The sequence below is a fragment of the Plectrocnemia conspersa genome, unplaced genomic scaffold (genome assembly GCF_051122295.1).
Source record: "Plectrocnemia conspersa isolate PC_06_02 unplaced genomic scaffold, ASM5112229v1 ptg000002l, whole genome shotgun sequence".
NCBI lineage: Eukaryota > Metazoa > Arthropoda > Insecta > Trichoptera > Polycentropodidae > Plectrocnemia > Plectrocnemia conspersa.
The window spans coordinates 17,147,747-17,166,280 of NW_028277166.1; the positions used below are offsets into that span (position 1 = coordinate 17,147,747).

The window sequence follows — 18,534 nt, forward strand, 5'->3', positions numbered from 1 at the left end:
ACAACTTCACATCCAATAAAAAGGTTGCAGGTGTTATTTTTTTCCTTAAGCTATCGTTAGTATACTTATCATTTTTATATATTGTATGATCATTGATTTTAAGCAAATTAAATAATAAAACAGAATCTTAGGCAAATTTAATAATAAGTCACAATATTTAACAAAAAATAATTTTAAATAATATCAACATAATTATAATATAATGAAATAGCATTTTTATAGAATAAGATTATTTGATGTAATGCAAATAAATTATCTAAATATATTTTGTTAAAACGAAAAAAATAAAAATTACTGGATGTATTTTCTACGCTGGTGTTTAATAAAATATATTTATTTAAATTTGTTGGAAATAATATCAGACAATATTTTTGTTAATAGTAGATGTTTTATCTTGAAAAAGTATTTTGTGGGAAGCGACAATGCATGCACGCTAGATGTATAATTACGGCCAAGAGAAAGTTTTCGCCGTTCGGTTGGTAACTCCCTCACAGTCAGGCGGCCCGCGGCCGCGTCTCGAGGACGTTAGGCCGCGGATCGGGAACGAGCCGTCACGATGGCAACTTCCGACTCAAAAGCGCCTATACGGCAAGTCAAGAGGGTGCAGTTCGGCATATTGGCGCCGGATGAGATCGTAAGTGCCCATCTGGACGCTTATCGCGAACTGCGCGTTGTCTCGGCCGCCATTACGTGCGCCATTGCAATTTTTCCTCCTTCAATTTCAATTCGAAGATGAATCGATTCGATATGTAAACGCGATTTCGACCGACGCTCAGATCGCAGATCGATCCGATGAAACGATGAAATGATGCGAACGTTCACTTGTTTCAGTCGCGAGGAAACTTCATCAACAATATGTTCCATCTTGACGTTATAATAATTAAACGATTTTATATCGTGAAATCGTATGTCCGATACATCAACTGATGTATCGGACCGTTTGAGATCGATGTGATCGTTGTTTATAAATTTTAACCTAACCTAAAATATTTTATTTTCTGTCATACATTTTGAGGGAATGTCACCATTTTAAGGTTCGTAAGATAGCGTAGTATTTTAATTAAAAGAAGAAAAAATATATTGCATATACTGCATTACGTGTGGGGAGGTGGGCTTGATAAACTCAAAGAAACATCAAATCTGCCCTTAAAGTATACTTACTGAATTTTGGTTATCCATTACTTACGGAAGAGGTTGGTTTATTATTTTTCGATTGGCTCTGAACTGTGACCACACACTACCGAGTTATACTGATACTTCCTTGATAGTTTCACCAAATTTTAAGTATCGTTTAAATTTTTCATTTTTTCAAAGGTCTTTTTGTTTCACTTCTACGACAAATGCCGATATGTTGACCCACACACTAAAGCATTACCACAGAACTTGATGGGTTTTTTCGATCAAGCTAATTGGTTTGTCCAAATCATAATTTAGCTTGCATTTACAACACAATAAAGAACAGACTATAAGATAGTTACGGAAGTTTGAATGTTTTTCTTCACCAGAAGCTCGAATTGAAAGCAGGCGCGTTATTATATAGCTTCCATCACAATTTCCCGACATCTTCATAGAAAGCCTGATGACTTTTGGAGATAAAAGTTCTAATTCACACTTCTATCACTATCGAAAAAGTTGGAACTGCTCATGCATGTTTTCTTCGAACTAGGATATTTTTACTTTTATCCTAGTGTACTTTTTTTGCTAACGGGTCGGATGTTAGCACTAAATAATTTAATAAATAAAATCAAATATTAATTATATTTTAAACAAATATTAATATTATAGCTTCTGTTTTTCAGATGATAATTTTTTAATATCAGGGTTGTAAATTGTTGCCATCAATCTCACACACGGCAGTCATTTTCTTCACAACAATTTTATATAATTCTTAATATGACATTTGATCAAGTTTTCATGCAAATAAGGATATTTGACAAAGAATTCCACTCTTCCAGTATAGCATTTTCAATTTTTTATTTCGTTACTTTTCAATAATAATTTGGTAAGCTTTTAACTGTGTTATTAATTTTACCGATATTGACTAATTCTATTTCTAAATAATTATTGTTCAGGTAGTTGAAGAAACTTGAATATAAATTTTCAATTTCATGAAGAATCACAATAAATTGGAATCAGGCTTCCAATTGCTTGAATTATTTAAAATTTTACAAAAAAACTTATTTTCATTCTTCAATTTGATTGAATTCTCGTTAATATTCATATCTTTAAAATTTTCCCAAAATTGTTAAAGTTGAAGCAAGCATAGAAAATATTTTATCCTTTTCGTTTTCAAATCATTTAAAAATGTTATCAAGGATGCAAAGATACAAAACGATCTAAAACTAGACCGCGGCTAAGCCATCGAATATTATTGTACATTAGAAATCCGCAATACTGGGAATCAATTTCATAAAATAATTCAGCAAATTCAAGCTTATTTAGAGCTTATGCAGATATAAAATTGACGATTTTTGTCACTAGTAAATGATTTTAACCCTCTTCTTGCACATATTACTTCCTGATAAATAAGACAGTGGAATTCAACTACCAATGCATTATTTGCGATGTTCAAAAAATGCAACCATTCTTGGTGCATCATCAGTAGTTACAGAAACAATATTTTATAAATAAATGCTCAAGCTTATTAATTATTTTTTTAAATCCATTCATTATATTTACACTGGCAGTTTTTCCTCTTAAATTTAACAACTCTTCACTCATAACCTGTCCAGACAAGTTGCGCCTGATTAGACATTTCTATCCATTTCTAAAATTCCATTTTTTATTATATTGCAACTAATCGGAAATTCTTTTATCCGTTTCAAAATAATAATTTTTTTTTTATTAAAATTGCCTAATAACGAATCGCTGCATTTAAAAAAGATTTATTTTTATAAACTCTTCTTTAGAAAATTGTTTACCATGTTTTGTAATACAGTACACCAGATGAAAACTATCCGATGTAATATTATTTTCATGCACAAGTAAAGATATAATCCATCAGCTTGTGTTTTATAATTCTTTAACTTTTGTTAACAGTATTTTTTTCTCGTCATCTATCAATAAACAAGATTTTTACACATAGTTTCAAAATGTCGTTTTACATTATAAGTCCGAGTTGTAACGTTTTCATGACAATCTATGTTTTGTCGAGACATTCAAGTACATCGTGCTCGATGAAAAAAAGGTGTATGGCCACCTTAAGAACAAACAAATATAAAAGTTTTTCGTGTGCATAATTATGACTCTTGTATCACCAAAGCGTTAAAACTTGATACATGATCAGTGTTCATATTACACCTTATTAATTACTTACAGAGAGTGTTTTAAATTCAGTGACTCAATTCGAGGACTGTAAACAAGTGTTAATTACATTCGATACTGATAAGACGATTTAATTGATCATGATTAATTTATTTGTTTCAGCGCCGTATGTCAGTTACTGAGGGAGGTATTCGTTTCCCCGAAACTATGGAGGGAGGCAGACCCAAGTTGGGCGGCCTCATGGACCCCCGACAAGGCGTCATAGACAGAAATTCGCGTTGTCAAACCTGCGCCGGCAACATGACCGAGTGCCCCGGTCACTTTGGCCACATCGATTTAGCCAAGCCTGTCTTTCACATTGGTTTTATAACGAAAACCATAAAAATATTGCGCTGCGTCTGCTTCTACTGCTCAAAGTTGCTAGTTAACCCTGTAAGTGTGTCATCTCAAATCTAATTTCCCGAACGATTCATCTGAATGAATTTAACTAAACTATGAATTGTTTTTAGACTAATCCTAAGATTAAGGAGGTCGTCATGAAATCCAAAGGTCAGCCTCGTAAGAGATTGGCTTACGTGTACGATCTGTGCAAAGGCAAAAACATTTGCGAGGGAGGCGAAGATATGGACGTGGGGGGTGCCGACGCCAACGAAGAGAGCGGCAAGAAAGGAGCCACCGGACACGGAGGCTGCGGTCATTACCAGCCTAATATTAAACGTTCCGGTTTGGATTTGACTGCCGAATGGAAGCACGTAAATGAAGACTCACAGGAGAAGAAAATCGTTGTAACTGCTGAACGAGTTTGGGAGATACTGAAACATATTATAGGTATAAGATTTTTTTTTATATAACTAGGGTTTTCCATCTTGAGTATTTTTAGGTATCCTATTAACCCTTTGAACGGTATTGCTATGTATGTACGGTTGTCGATTTTTCACTGCTTTGCAGTGCCCTGGATAGTTATATATTTACATATATAACTTAAGAAGTAATAGATAAAAATCTTTATATTTATATAATAATTTTTTAATTTAGCTTAACCCTTTGATTAGTAAGTTATTTTTTCAGCATATGCATCATGTAGATGAGTTAATTTTTAACATATTTTTTTTAAATTGTGTTGTTGATTTTTTCAAATATTATTTTATTTATTATATTATATTTATTGGAAATGCAAATTCAGTGGTTCTCGACATTTTATTATAAGCTTATTTTATGTCACTTTAAATATTCAGAAGCTTATGATTATTTTATTTACTTATATATTAGACTAAATTTTGATTTATTGATAAAGTAAATTCAGTGGTTATCAACATTTGTTTGTAAGTTTTTTATTTTCGTCTTACTTTGATCAAATTATGAGAGTAAACGCTGCTTTATTGTTAAAAAAATTAGTTTTTTTTGTTTGAATGTTGTACAAAAATATAAAAACAGATTTTAGAAAAAATATTTTCTCAATTGTTTTCGAAATCTTGAACATGACATTTATTTCCATTTTGGGCCTGATTTCGATGGTATTAATTTCAAGAATAATGTAAAAGGGATTTAGATTGTGTACATCTATTATACCTATTTTTATCACTAAAATTGAATGATATCCAAATATCATTGATAAATATATTATCCGCCGAAATAAATAAATAATTGCTCAAAATTACAAACATTTACTAAAAATATTAATAAAATAGCGCACATATAATATTAGCAAATTTTTCCTCCATTAAAAATAAATAATATTTTTATAATAATATTGAAATATTATTGATATTGATAGGTATCGTCAGGATAAGTATTAAATAAATCGAATTTACAAACATAAAATAAAAACATCGAGAAAATGGTCGCGGACGTGTATGTGCGGTGATACTCGATCTGGATCTATTGAGTGTCGCCGCATATGTTCGGCCATATCGATCAAAGGGTTAATGTAATTGATTTCTATACAAAATAATACCAATAAATGTGCATAATAAAAAATCTTTTATAAAAAATATTGAGAGCCTCTGAATTGATATAAAAAAATACCACAAAAGCCAAATTATATATAAAAGTATGTAAAATAAATTAACGTAATTTAAAAATGTATTATTAAAAAATACTAATACAAAAAAGTAGTAAAATAAATCAACGCAACAAAACATTGAGAACTGCTGATTTTTTTCTATAATTTACTATAAATTCAATATAAAATAATAGTAAATAATTATAGACAAATAACGTAAAATTAATTCACTCCGAGGTGTATACTAACAAATATGATTAAATTAACTCATCACTCAAAGGGTTAAATATGTTACATATTAATAATTCAATAAAATATAAATAATATACGAATTAGATTTTTTGAAAAATCTAACCAATCGATTATAAAGGAAGATTCAAGTGCATTGCAGCATGAATTTGAGAAAATTGCCTACTTCCATCCGATAATATGGGAAAAAGGGTTCCAAATATAATTTATAGTCGAGCTTATTAAATATTAAAATATGCTTTGCATAATTATGAAACATATAAGTGTTTATAAAATATTTAATAAAAAAAATGCATTATGTGGTAACAAGTACCAGTTTGAGAGTAACACAAATATTAATATAAATAGCCTTGAACATTACAAAATTATTTATTATTGATTTATCATTTCAGATGAAGAATGTTTTATTCTGGGAATGGACCCCAAATTTGCCCGCCCCGATTGGATGATCATTACAGTGATGCCAGTACCACCTCTGTGCGTCAGACCTGCTGTCGTTATGTTCGGCGCAGCCAAGAATCAAGACGATCTTACCCATAAATTGGCCGATATCATCAAAACGAACAACGAGCTAGTCAGAAACGAACAAGCCGGCGCTGCCGCTCACGTCATTCAAGAAAACATTAAAATGCTGCAGTTCCATGTCGCCACTTTTGTGGACAACGACATGCCCGGCATGCCTAGGGCCGTTCAAAAGTCAGGCAAACCTTTGAAAGCCGTCAAAGCTCGACTCAAAGGCAAAGAGGGTCGAATCCGCGGTAACTTGATGGGTAAAAGAGTAGATTTTTCTGCTCGTACTGTAATCACCCCCGATCCGAATCTTCGAATCGATCAAGTCGGAGTGCCTAGATCCATCGCACAAAACTTAACATTCCCCGAATTAGTGACGCCGTTCAACATAGATCGAATGCAGAAGTTGGTTCGGCGAGGAAACTCGCAATACCCCGGCGCTAAATATATTGTGCGAGACAACGGCGAACGTATCGATCTTCGGTTCCATCCTAAACCGTCCGATTTGCATCTCCAATGCGGATATAAAGTCGAGAGACATCTCCGCGACGACGACCTCGTAATCTTCAACCGGCAGCCGACTCTGCATAAAATGAGTATGATGGGTCATAGAGTCAAAGTTTTGCCTTGGTCCACGTTCCGAATGAACCTCAGTTGTACTTCTCCGTATAACGCCGATTTTGACGGTGACGAGATGAATCTTCACGTTCCTCAATCGATGGAGACTCGAGCGGAAGTTGAAAATATTCATATTACTCCTCGTCAAATTATCACTCCGCAAGCGAACAAACCTGTGATGGGTATCGTACAAGATACGCTGACTGCCGTTCGTAAGATGACAAAAAGAGACGTGTTTATAGAGAAAGAACAGATGATGAACATTTTGATGTTCTTGCCTACGTGGAGTGGTAAAATGCCTAAACCGTGCATTTTAAAACCAAAGCCTCTTTGGACGGGAAAACAAATATTTTCGCTCATCATTCCTGGAAATGTAAATATGATACGAACACATTCTACTCATCCCGATGAAGAGGACGACGGACCTTATAAATGGATCTCTCCCGGCGACACCAAAGTAATGGTAGAACATGGCGAACTTATAATGGGAATTTTATGTAAAAAAACTTTGGGTACGTCCGCTGGTTCTCTGCTTCATATTTGTATGTTGGAATTGGGTCACGATACAGCCGGAAGATTTTACGGTAACATTCAGACTGTAGTCAATAACTGGCTTCTGTTAGACGGTCACTCGATTGGTATTGGAGATACTATTGCTGATCCTCAGACTTATTTGGAAATCCAGAAAGCTATTAAAAAAGCCAAAGAAGACGTAATTGAAGTAATTCAAAAAGCTCATAACATGGAGCTAGAGCCTACGCCTGGTAATACTTTGAGGCAAACTTTCGAGAATCAAGTGAATCGTATTCTAAACGATGCGAGAGATAAAACCGGCGGCTCCGCCAAGAAGTCTTTGACTGAGTACAATAACTTGAAGGCTATGGTGGTGTCAGGATCGAAAGGATCCAATATTAACATCTCTCAGGTTATTGCTTGTGTGGGTCAACAGAACGTAGAAGGTAAACGTATTCCATTCGGTTTCCGAAAGAGAACTCTACCGCATTTCATCAAAGACGATTACGGTCCTGAATCCAGAGGTTTCGTAGAGAATTCGTACCTTGCCGGTTTGACACCTTCTGAGTTTTATTTCCACGCTATGGGAGGTCGAGAAGGTTTGATTGATACTGCTGTCAAAACTGCCGAAACTGGATATATTCAGCGTAGGTTGATAAAGGCTATGGAGTCTGTCATGGTAAACTACGACGGCACAGTAAGAAATTCAGTAGGTCAATTGATTCAGTTGCGTTACGGTGAAGACGGATTATGCGGAGAAACTGTCGAGTTCCAAAACCTTCCCACCATCAAATTATCAAATAAAGCTTTCGAGAAGAAGTTCAAATTTGATCCGTCGAACGAACGATATCTGAAGAGGATCTTCAACGAAACTGTCATCAAAGAGTTGACTGAATCTGGATACGTAATCGCCGATTTGGAAAGTGAATGGGAGCAATTGTGTAAGGATCGGGAAGCATTGAGGCAGATTTTCCCGGGCGGTGAATCTAAAGTGGTGTTGCCTTGCAACTTACAAAGAATGATATGGAACGTTCAAAAGATCTTTAGGATCAATAAAAGAGTCCCCACTGATTTAAGCCCGATTAAAGTTATTCAAGGCGTTCGAGATCTATTAACGAAATGTATTATTGTGGTTGGAAACGATCGCCTTTCAAAGCAGGCCAACGAGAATGCTACATTATTGTTCCAATGCCTTGTCCGCTCCACTCTATGTACAAAATACGTTTCTGAAGAATTCAGATTATCGACTGAAGCTTTCGAGTGGTTGATTGGAGAAATTGAAACTCGTTTCCAACAAGCTCAGTGTAATCCGGGAGAAATGGTGGGAGCCTTAGCCGCCCAGTCTTTAGGAGAGCCTGCTACTCAGATGACATTGAACACTTTCCATTTCGCTGGTGTGTCATCTAAAAACGTAACCTTGGGTGTGCCTCGTCTAAAAGAAATTATCAATATTTCTAAAAAACCTAAAGCTCCGTCTCTAACCGTATTCTTAACTGGAGGCGCCGCTCGCGATGCTGAGAAAGCTAAGAATGTTTTATGTCGTCTTGAGCACACTACTCTCAGAAAGGTCACAGCTAACACAGCTATTTATTACGATCCAGATCCACAGAACACCGTTATATCGGAAGATCAAGAGTTCGTCAATGTTTATTATGAAATGCCCGATTTTGATCCTACAAAAATCTCACCGTGGTTGTTGCGTATTGAATTAGATCGTAAAAGAATGACTGATAAAAAATTAACCATGGAACAGATCGCCGAGAAGATCAACGCCGGATTCGGCGACGATTTGAATTGTATATTCAACGACGACAATGCTGAAAAATTAGTTCTTAGGATCAGAATCATGAACAGCGACGAAAATAAATTCCAAGATAACGAAGAAGAGACAGTCGATAAAATGGAAGACGACATGTTCCTCCGTTGTATCGAGGCGAATATGCTTTCGGACATGACGCTGCAAGGAATCGAAGCAATCGGCAAAGTGTACATGCACTTGCCGCAAACAGACAGCAAAAAACGTATCGTAATTACGGACTCCGGCGAGTTTAAAGCGATCGCTGAGTGGCTTTTGGAAACTGACGGTACGTCGATGATGAAGGTATTGTCGGAGAGAGACGTCGATCCTGTACGAACGTTTAGTAACGACATTTGCGAAATATTCCAAGTGTTGGGCATTGAGGCTGTGCGTAAGTCGGTAGAGAAAGAAATGAATACTGTGCTTCAGTTCTATGGTCTTTACGTAAACTATCGACATTTGGCTCTGTTGTGCGACGTCATGACGGCCAAGGGTCATTTGATGGCCATCACGCGTCACGGAATCAACAGGCAGGATACTGGTGCTTTGATGAGATGCTCGTTCGAAGAAACTGTGGACGTACTTATGGATGCCGCTAGTCACGCAGAAGTGGATCCCATGAGAGGTGTGTCAGAAAACATCATTATGGGACAATTGCCGAGAATGGGCACAGGTATTTAAAGTTTTTTTTGATGGAGGGATCATATAATATGTGATGGATTAACGTTTTGATTACTTTCAGGGTGTTTTGATTTATTGCTCGATGCTCAGAAATGCAAAAATGGAATGGATATGGGAGCTTTAGGAGTAGGTGCAGGACTTGGAACGTCTATGTACTTTGGTACGCCTTCGCTGACACCACACAGCCCGTGGACTGCTCAAGGCACGCCAGCTTATGGAGGACTCGGATGGTGTTCTTCTCCATGTAAGTAGTCTTAAATGCATGAAATTTTCAAAAATATATTTAAGATTACTATATAAATTTACTTCTTTCTATGTTACTGATATATAGAATTTTCATTTACTGTTACTCGTTCTTTAAATGTACATAGCGGAACTGGTTAGGGAGTTTGCGGTTTTAAAATCTATTTTGAATTATTGTTCCTTGCCTTGTAATAAAATTTATAGGATATGGTTATATTTCGAGGCACCCGATCTTACACTTTGGCATTTCTGCATTTGCTTTTGCACTGAAATTTGTATCACCAATAAGACAAATATCACACTGCTGGAACAAATATTAAATTTATTAGCACGCCCAGATTAAATAATTACAACATCCTTCCATTTATGAGACTTGTTTGGAAAGTATTACTTCGTAAAATTATGTGTTGATTAAAGTTTAGAATTACATAATCATTCCTAATCATCATATGTAATCACTGATATGTAAATGTTATCACTGTGTCGAGAAAGTTGACCCTTAGTATTTTTTTGTTCTCAATATACTATATATACTCGGTCACTAATAGAAAGACAGACAGAAGTAGTTCTGTAAAGCAAGAGTCAAGACGTGTGTGCTGTACATTATAGAAATCGGCTGTACAATAAACCGAATAAATCACTATTGGAACACAGTTGTTTTCTCGACAACGTTAAGGAAGAATCCATAACCGAGATATTTAACCTTATATAATGAGGTTAAAAATGTGCATTACAATAATATGAATTTTAAGGTTTAATATTTATTTGAATGAATTTTAAAACAAACATATCTTTTCAGATGGTAGTAGCATGACTCCCGGAGGACCTGCGTTTTCACCGTCTGGCGCTTCCGATGCGTCCGGATTATCTCCAGCATACAGTGCATTTTCACCTCAACCCGGTTCACCAGGATCGCCTGGTCCTTCGATGTCAACGTATTTACCGTCTCCAGCTGGCAATACGTCTCCACGATTCAATCTGACCAGTCCCTTATTCATCTCTCCTTCGACGCCGAGCACGCCAAGTTACACACCCACAAGTCCCATCCAATCTCCGGGCTCGCATTTATCACCAGCGTCTCAATATTCACCGTCGTCTCCATACCATCAATCGTCGACTACATACTCACCGAGAACTGGATACTCTCCGTCGTCGCATTATTCTCCAACGAGCCCGTCGTATTCGCCTACATCGCCAAGATATCCAACGCAGGTGTCTTCTCCCGGTTATTCACCGACTAGTCCAAACTATTCGCCTAATAGTCCTTACAATGCTACTTCTTTGGCAGCTTACTCTCCGGCTTCCTCACCGTCGTCGCCGGCGTATTCTCCAAACAGTCCGTTGTACAGCTCAAATTATACACCGTCATCGCCAAATATCACTCCGACATTAAATTATTCACCGTCGAGTCCTTCTTCACCTTACTCCCCGCGATATTCTCCGACGACCCCGAGTTATTATTCATCGCCGTCTTCGGATTATTCGCGAGCGTCGCCCGATTATTCGCCGGCGTCTCCGTCACTGTCAGGCGGAAGTCCTACTTATTCAAATAGTCCACAATATTCGCCCACAAGTCCCAGATATACATCCTCATCTCCGCAGCACCCATCCAGCTCGCATTATTCCCCTTCGTTATCATCAAAATACTCACCATCTTCTCCTCCGTATGTATCGACGCCAGCATATTCGCCGACCTCTTCAAAATATTCTCCCACTTCTCCGTTCACCCAAGGACCGCACAGTTACTCTCCATCGTCTGCGTATCCCAGCGGTGATAGCGGCCCCACCTCTTACTCGCCTACCTCCCCTACTATATATTCACCACAATCTCCACCTTACAATGAAGAAGACGATTAGATTTAGTGCAATTGTTAGTTTATATTTTTGCCGTTCATTGTTGGATGTGCCTTTGATTTTTTGGTTAAGTATCTAAGGGATGATAGTTTTCCTTTTTTTATATTTCTAATTTTCTTATATGATTATTGTGTTTAATTATTTTTATAATTAACTACTTGTGTCATGTATTGTAGAACGATTATGTAACTACTTTATTTTAAATATTTTGACACAAACAATCCAATCAGGATTGAAATTACCTGAACGTTTTTAAAAAAATATATTAGTAAATATATTATCTGTTTAAATAAGACTTAATAATAAATATATTGTATTACAAATCTTGAGCATTTTTATTGCCTTCAAAGTAAAATTTGACAATTTTAATTTTAGATTTTGAAAATATATAGGTTTCTGTAATGTAATATTTTTTAAAACTTTCACTTTTCAATTATTAGTACCAACGTGAAAAACTTTTCCAAATGTTCCTTACTTGCTTTTACTATAAATTTCTTATTTAAAGTCGAGAATATAGAAAACGTACCATGGAAGAAAATAATATAATAAAATATTTATTTTATGTATATGGTTTATTGAATTTAAGCTTGTATAATATAATTCAGATAAAATGTTTTATATATATATATATAAATAAAATAAAAATTATTATAAACCAAGTACAGTTTATTTATTAATCATCTATAATGGGTTCGTAAAAGCGATCGGCGTCATTTTCGTATTGGGTTGAAATTCTACGAGACAATCCGAGCACCAATTTGATCCAGCTCCATCAGTCCACCGAGTGCCGATGATGTTTTGCGATTTGCAACTGCAACACTATTCAAATGATAAGTATTTATACACAGTTATTATTTTAATGAATGAGTTACCGTTATGCCCTTGTGTATTTCTAAAGGTTCACTGGACATTTCTTCTATCTTTCTTCGTTCGTAAACGGCTTTCATAAGCTCTACTGGAGTCCATTGACTTTGTTCATTGTATTCTATATCTTGATCGAATTCACACTTGAAAAATATAAATTAAACACATGTACATGGTATAATATATACTGATAAACCATAATAGTGAAGCACTTTCAAAACGTTGCATAATCGTAAGCATTCTGATACAAATGAATTTATTGCTTTATTCTTATTGATTGATTGAAAAAGTATCTTAGTTTAATTGGTACAGAGAAATTGCCGGTTCGTGTTATTAAATTTATTTTGAAAAATAAACGTTTCATAAATGCAGTATCATGATTTTAAGTAAACGTTAAAGATCAAATATTTATAATCTTATTGAATTCGTAAGGATTGAGTCAGCCGATGAATTGATTGTTTACTGTCTAAAATATGTGAATACGGTACACACAATTAACAAATACTTGGGGAAAACAGCAATGAGTAGAAGGGTTTGTGAACTGTGATCTAGAGGTTGCAAAGCTTTATTAAGTTGAGGATTTCAGGAAAATAAAGACAGAAATGGGTTCAGCAATGTCGAAACTGGTCACTGACGATTGGGCGAGTCATTTGGTCAACATTGAGATAAATATTAATTAACCTTTGTTTGACTAATTACAAAATAAGAATTTAATATATCATTATGGTTTTATTAAACTAACAAAAGTCTAGGCTATAGTGAAAATTATACATTATGGACTGAGGTTGCATAGCAGCAGTAGGCAAGGATGCCGAGAGCGTACCTGGGCCCTGGGAAAACAATGATTCTGGGCCTCATGACAAAAATGGCATTACATATATATATAATTTTTAACATCGTAATATAATTTCTTAAATAAATAATAAGTACGAATTAACCCTTTCTATGCCACAAATAAATATAAAAATTAGCCAATGAATATTTTTTGCTGAATATTTTCTCTCATGTCTAGTATTTTTTAAGCGTTCAAAAAGCAATAGTCAACAATAATTTAAAAATAAATTTTAACACAGCCGTATTAAAAAATAACGTTTATTGTGAAAGTACTACCTAGAAAGTGTGTACTTTTGAAGGCAATGTTCCGCTCCTTTTATTTCTTGTATAAAATCTATAAAAAGGGCTAAAGAAGATAATACCTGAAATACATCAGTATCATAGGTACATCTCAAACAACTGTAGTTTAGTTCAGATTCATTATTTGAGGTCGGTTTTTATTTTTTTATGAATATATTTTTGGGTGTTCCAATATGAAGATTTCTTTTTAGGGTTTATTCATAAGTGCACATTTGTTAAAATAATGCTTTTTAATAGGGAAGTTTGTAGGATCCTTTACATCTTTATTGAGAACACACTGCAGTTCCATATTTAAGATACCTTACATAATTTGAACCTAATTTCAAATAACAATGCACTGCTTTCATACCTCTTGCCACACCGCAGCTATTTATTTTTAGTTACAACATATACGTTTGAAATATCATAAACTTAATAAAAAACAAACATTTTTTAAGGGTAAGACAGGAGATATTAGCTGCAAAACAATATATTGTAATATTTGTAAGAAAATGGTTGTTTACGTTTAATAGGGTGCTCCACAATTTTGTTTGAAATATGTGATTATAACTTACCTTGACTTCTTCCATTAGCACAGGAACATTTTGAGCAGGGAAAAACGTTGAACGTTTTTGTAAAAATTTTCCAATCCTTTGTGCGCGATTAACGTTACTACTCTGAATTATAAAATATAAAGTAATGTATCAAACATGAAAACACATATTCAGGTGTTACAAATACCATTTCATATAGCTCCCATTACCTTTGAAAGAACTCCTCTACGAGATCTACCCGGCACTGGTAATCCAGCAGCTTGTAGTTTCAAAAAATACTTCTGCACTCTACTCATCACTTGCTTGGGTGTTCTATTACCCAAAGCATCGGCAATTTTGGACCATCTCCGCATCTCTACTTCTTCCTCAGGAAACTGTACTAATAATTCTTCCAATCGTTTTTGTTCTTCACATGTCCATAACTAAAAAAAATAAAATAATAATATTCTTTCTAAATTAACATTGAATCGTAAACAAACACATACTTGATTGAACGTTTGGGGTTTGCTTTGATCGAACGCTCTACCTCTCACGAGAAGGTTAGAATTTTCTTGTTCCAAATCGTATATCTTGTCTTTAGATGGATTGGAAGGGTTGTCCATTACACCATATTCAGCCCAATTAATCGATGGCATCTAAATAACAAATATTGTATTTTTTAATAAAATTCAGATTTCATTCACACCTACTTAAATAAATGTATTATCTAATACAAATAAAACACATCAATATAACTCACTTCAGTTATCGTATACTCAGGAGGAAAATCGACATTACCACTTTTTAAATCGTTTACAAATTCCGATGGATTGTTCAGAGCATGTTGTTGAATAGTGTTCAGTTTTTCAATGTCCTATAATGAAAACATTATTGCATAATTCAAATTTATATAAAATAGTTTTTATAATAGATTAAATACTTTTATAATCATGATTTTTTGCGTTTCTAGCTGAACTATATATTTCAGCATGTTTCTATAATCCTTATTAGATCGCAAAGCCACATGATCAGATTCGAAGTAAAATTCATTTTCTTCACTGAAATTTCCACAATCTCCCTCTAATAAGGCTGAATTATTCATCTCGATAATTGCAAATAAACACTAACGTCAATTTGACAGTTAACACTTTGGTCGTAATACATAAAATTTTGACCCTAATGAAAAAAATATATTTTATATTTAATTATTTACAGAATGAATTTTATTAAGTAAAAATTATTTGTGATTTTTTCAGAGCGTACTTTAATTCCTTATTTTAATTTATAAATTATTATATCATTTGTAAAATAGGAAGTTTTTAAATATTTTACCATTTCTGAGTTTTATATCATATTTATTTGACAATATTTTTCTACCGAACTGTAACACTATTCAATTAAGTAGTAGCCGATTTGGATGTCCATTTCAAACGTTTTACAAATTTTATCAGAATATAGAAAATATATGCAATACAGCCTATAAAATGACGCCTTGGGATACGCGCAATAATTGAGTAGCTTAAGGGAACGGTGTTAATATTTAATTATTTAGTGCGCAGAACTCTTGAGCGTTTTTCTAGAAAATATTCAAAAAAGGTTTCTCACATACTTGTATATGAAGGAATATGTATTATCCATATTTATTTCTCACATTATTAATAAATAAATTTTTACATGTGGCAACATTTTTATAGCGTTTGACAGAAGCGTGCCGGCTCTGATTTGTCATTGTGTGAAACCATTGAATAGTGTTAATTGACGGAAATTATTAATAAAAGTCAATTTTATAGGGTATTATATTAAAAACAATGACGTCATAAACGATCTATATCATTAAAATATGCTGATTAAATAATTATTAAAATGTACTACACTATCGATCATTCTGTGCTTTTAACGACTTTATTGTTGTCTTTCGCGGTCGGCGAGCATGACACTTTCACCGAAGAACTTATCATTAAGCCGCTGTCGAACAACCACATTTATACATACTTTCAATTTACCACATTATGGCCCACATCATCTTCTCGTAAGTACTGCATTGTTTAATTGCACCCGAACTTTTATTCATTATTTTGTTTTTCAGTTCAACACACTCATCTCTTTCCGCGATCGTTAGGCGAAATAATATCTCGCTATCAGATCGAAGAACTACATTTGAGTCTCACTGAAGGATTGTGGCGTCACGTCAATTGGGGCTATCCGATCGCCGATGCCCCACCAGGCGCAGAACTATACGTATGGTTCTCTCAAGATACTATAGACGTTGATTCAAAATGGAAGCAATTAACAGAAACGCTCTCCGGATTATTTTGCGCTTCTTTAAACTTCATAGATTCCTCGAACACGTTGAGTCCACAGCTAAGCTTTAGACCGTCTGGAGTATATAAAAACACCAAGAGCAATAGTAGTTTCGTTAGATATGCCACACTACCTAGAGAGATTGTTTGCACTGAGAATCTGACTCCATGGAAGAAGTTGCTTCCTTGCGATTCTAAACGAGGATTGGCAACTCTCTTGAATTCTGGAAGATTGCATAATACCAATTATCATTCTCTAGGCGTACATTTCAGATCGGCATGCGGAAATGATAAGTGTACGCAAAGATCGTATGAATTGAAACAAACAATGTCGTTAGTATACGATTCAGAAATCATCGGCAGTCGAGATTGGTCTATTCAGAAACTTTTCGGTCAAGGTATAATGGGATCTTGTCCATTAGCATCTACCAGTCTTATTTATATTGACGTAACTTCGAACGAAACCAGCAATTTTGTTCTGACTCCTCAGTATGACTACACTCAAATGTCGACTAGAAGCGGAGTCAAGACCAATTTGGCCGTGTACGATTTGAGCAAAAGAAATTCGATGTTTAGTATAGCGGCTATTTATTCGTCTCCGCAAAAGGTCGAAGTTCGCATTCCTCCTCCGATTTATGCCAATAGGTACATAGCCGGATACGGACAAGAAAGAAGTTGTATCGCTACTTATATTTACAACACTCACTGGCAACCGATCGATATCATATTCTTGGAAAACATTCCGTGGTTCTTACCGGTGTATCTCCAGTCTTTGGATATAACGAGCAATAATAAGAAGTTGATTCCAAAGTACAAGCATTACATACCCGGTAAAGGAAAATCAAGGCCGTATAATCTGGAGTTGGCGCTACGTTTACCGCCGAAGAGTACCACAAAAATATCGATCGAGTTCGATTACGTGTTTCTGAAATGGCAGGAGTATCCGCCGGATGCAAATCATGGTTTTTATGTCGGATCTGCAGTTATTACGGCAATTTTGCCCATACCGAAGAACTTCACCAGCTCCTTCACGTATTTTGATACGTTGCAAGCGTCAATTAACATTTCAAGACTAGGTAATTGTTTTCTATTTACAAGGCCATTCTGCAAACACGAGTAAATACACAACGTTAATTTTAACTTATTTAATCATCATAATTTCTTAGCAAAGCATTTAATTTGTAATACCTAGATAACCATATTTTTAAATTCTTATGCATGAACTACTAAACATAGTACATTTTGTCCTTAAAAATGTCGTAAAACTCCAAATGTTTAGGAATTTCTGATCCACTCGTTCACTTGCTAGTTTTATCTGTCAATAAATTTTACTGCTTCATTTGAGTGAATGTTGAAAATGCAGCTGCTATTTTAAGCTACTGCTAATTAAAAAAATAGTTTGACTCACCTTTATACTAAAGAAATCATAAAAATGGATGTTTCTGATATTGATTCTAAAAATATGTTTGCAAACAAGGCTGGATAATTTAGTACTTTGTGAGCTAATCTATTATAAATTAATTTTACAGGTTACATCGTCCAGATTCATACTGAAAGTATGATTATCACATTGCCAACACCAGATTTTAGCATGCCTTACAACGTAATATGTTTGGCATGCACTGTAGTAGCCTTGGCTTTTGGTCCATTACACAACATAACAACAAAATCCTTACAACTGACGCCCGAGACTAAAGAGAAGAACTTCTTACAAAAGATGAAAGATAAACTGTTTTGCAAAAGGAGAAAAGACACGACCGACTCTGGATGCGATTCTTCCAAGGAGGAGAGCGTTGGTTCTGGTGATGATATTTCCAAAGAAGAGTTAGATAGCTGAACTATTTTTTAAATATATACATTTTGCTAAGCTTACAACATTTGTTTTATTTTAATCTTTACCACACAGAATTCTTTCTTTGAAAACTAAGGAAATTACCGATGTAGATTTGTATAGAACCATATTTATTTATTTAAATTTTTAAGCAATAAAAA

The 18,534-nt window shown here is 34.7% G+C and overlaps 3 protein-coding genes across 3 annotated transcripts; 2 read left to right on the forward strand and 1 right to left on the reverse strand.

Moving 5' to 3' along the window:
* The first annotated feature begins 490 nt into the window (after window positions 1-490).
* On the forward strand, window positions 491-12,055 carry Polr2A (RNA polymerase II subunit RpII215). Its single transcript, XM_088181396.1, has 6 exons — window positions 491-634; window positions 3,427-3,696; window positions 3,774-4,092; window positions 5,908-9,627; window positions 9,697-9,879; window positions 10,678-12,055. The coding sequence occupies exons 1-6, from the start codon at window positions 557-559 to the stop codon at window positions 11,733-11,735; spliced, it is 5,628 nt and encodes a 1,875-aa protein (XP_088037522.1). The 5' UTR covers window positions 491-556; the 3' UTR covers window positions 11,736-12,055.
* A 322-nt stretch (window positions 12,056-12,377) lies between these two features.
* Atac1 (Ada2a-containing complex component 1) lies at window positions 12,378-15,402 on the reverse strand. Its single transcript, XM_088181401.1, has 7 exons — window positions 15,183-15,402; window positions 15,003-15,116; window positions 14,749-14,898; window positions 14,473-14,685; window positions 14,285-14,386; window positions 12,605-12,739; window positions 12,378-12,551 (listed from the first exon to the last, which is right to left on the reverse strand). The coding sequence occupies exons 1-7, from the start codon at window positions 15,342-15,344 to the stop codon at window positions 12,414-12,416; spliced, it is 1,014 nt and encodes a 337-aa protein (XP_088037527.1). The 5' UTR covers window positions 15,345-15,402; the 3' UTR covers window positions 12,378-12,413.
* Window positions 15,403-15,944: 542 nt separating this feature from the next.
* PIG-T (phosphatidylinositol glycan anchor biosynthesis class T) lies at window positions 15,945-18,414 on the forward strand. Its single transcript, XM_088181397.1, has 3 exons — window positions 15,945-16,271; window positions 16,329-17,618; window positions 18,072-18,414. Exons 1-3 carry the CDS (start codon window positions 16,106-16,108, stop codon window positions 18,377-18,379), a joined length of 1,764 nt encoding a protein of 587 aa, XP_088037523.1. The 5' UTR covers window positions 15,945-16,105; the 3' UTR covers window positions 18,380-18,414.
* The last annotated feature ends 120 nt before the right edge of the window (window positions 18,415-18,534 follow it).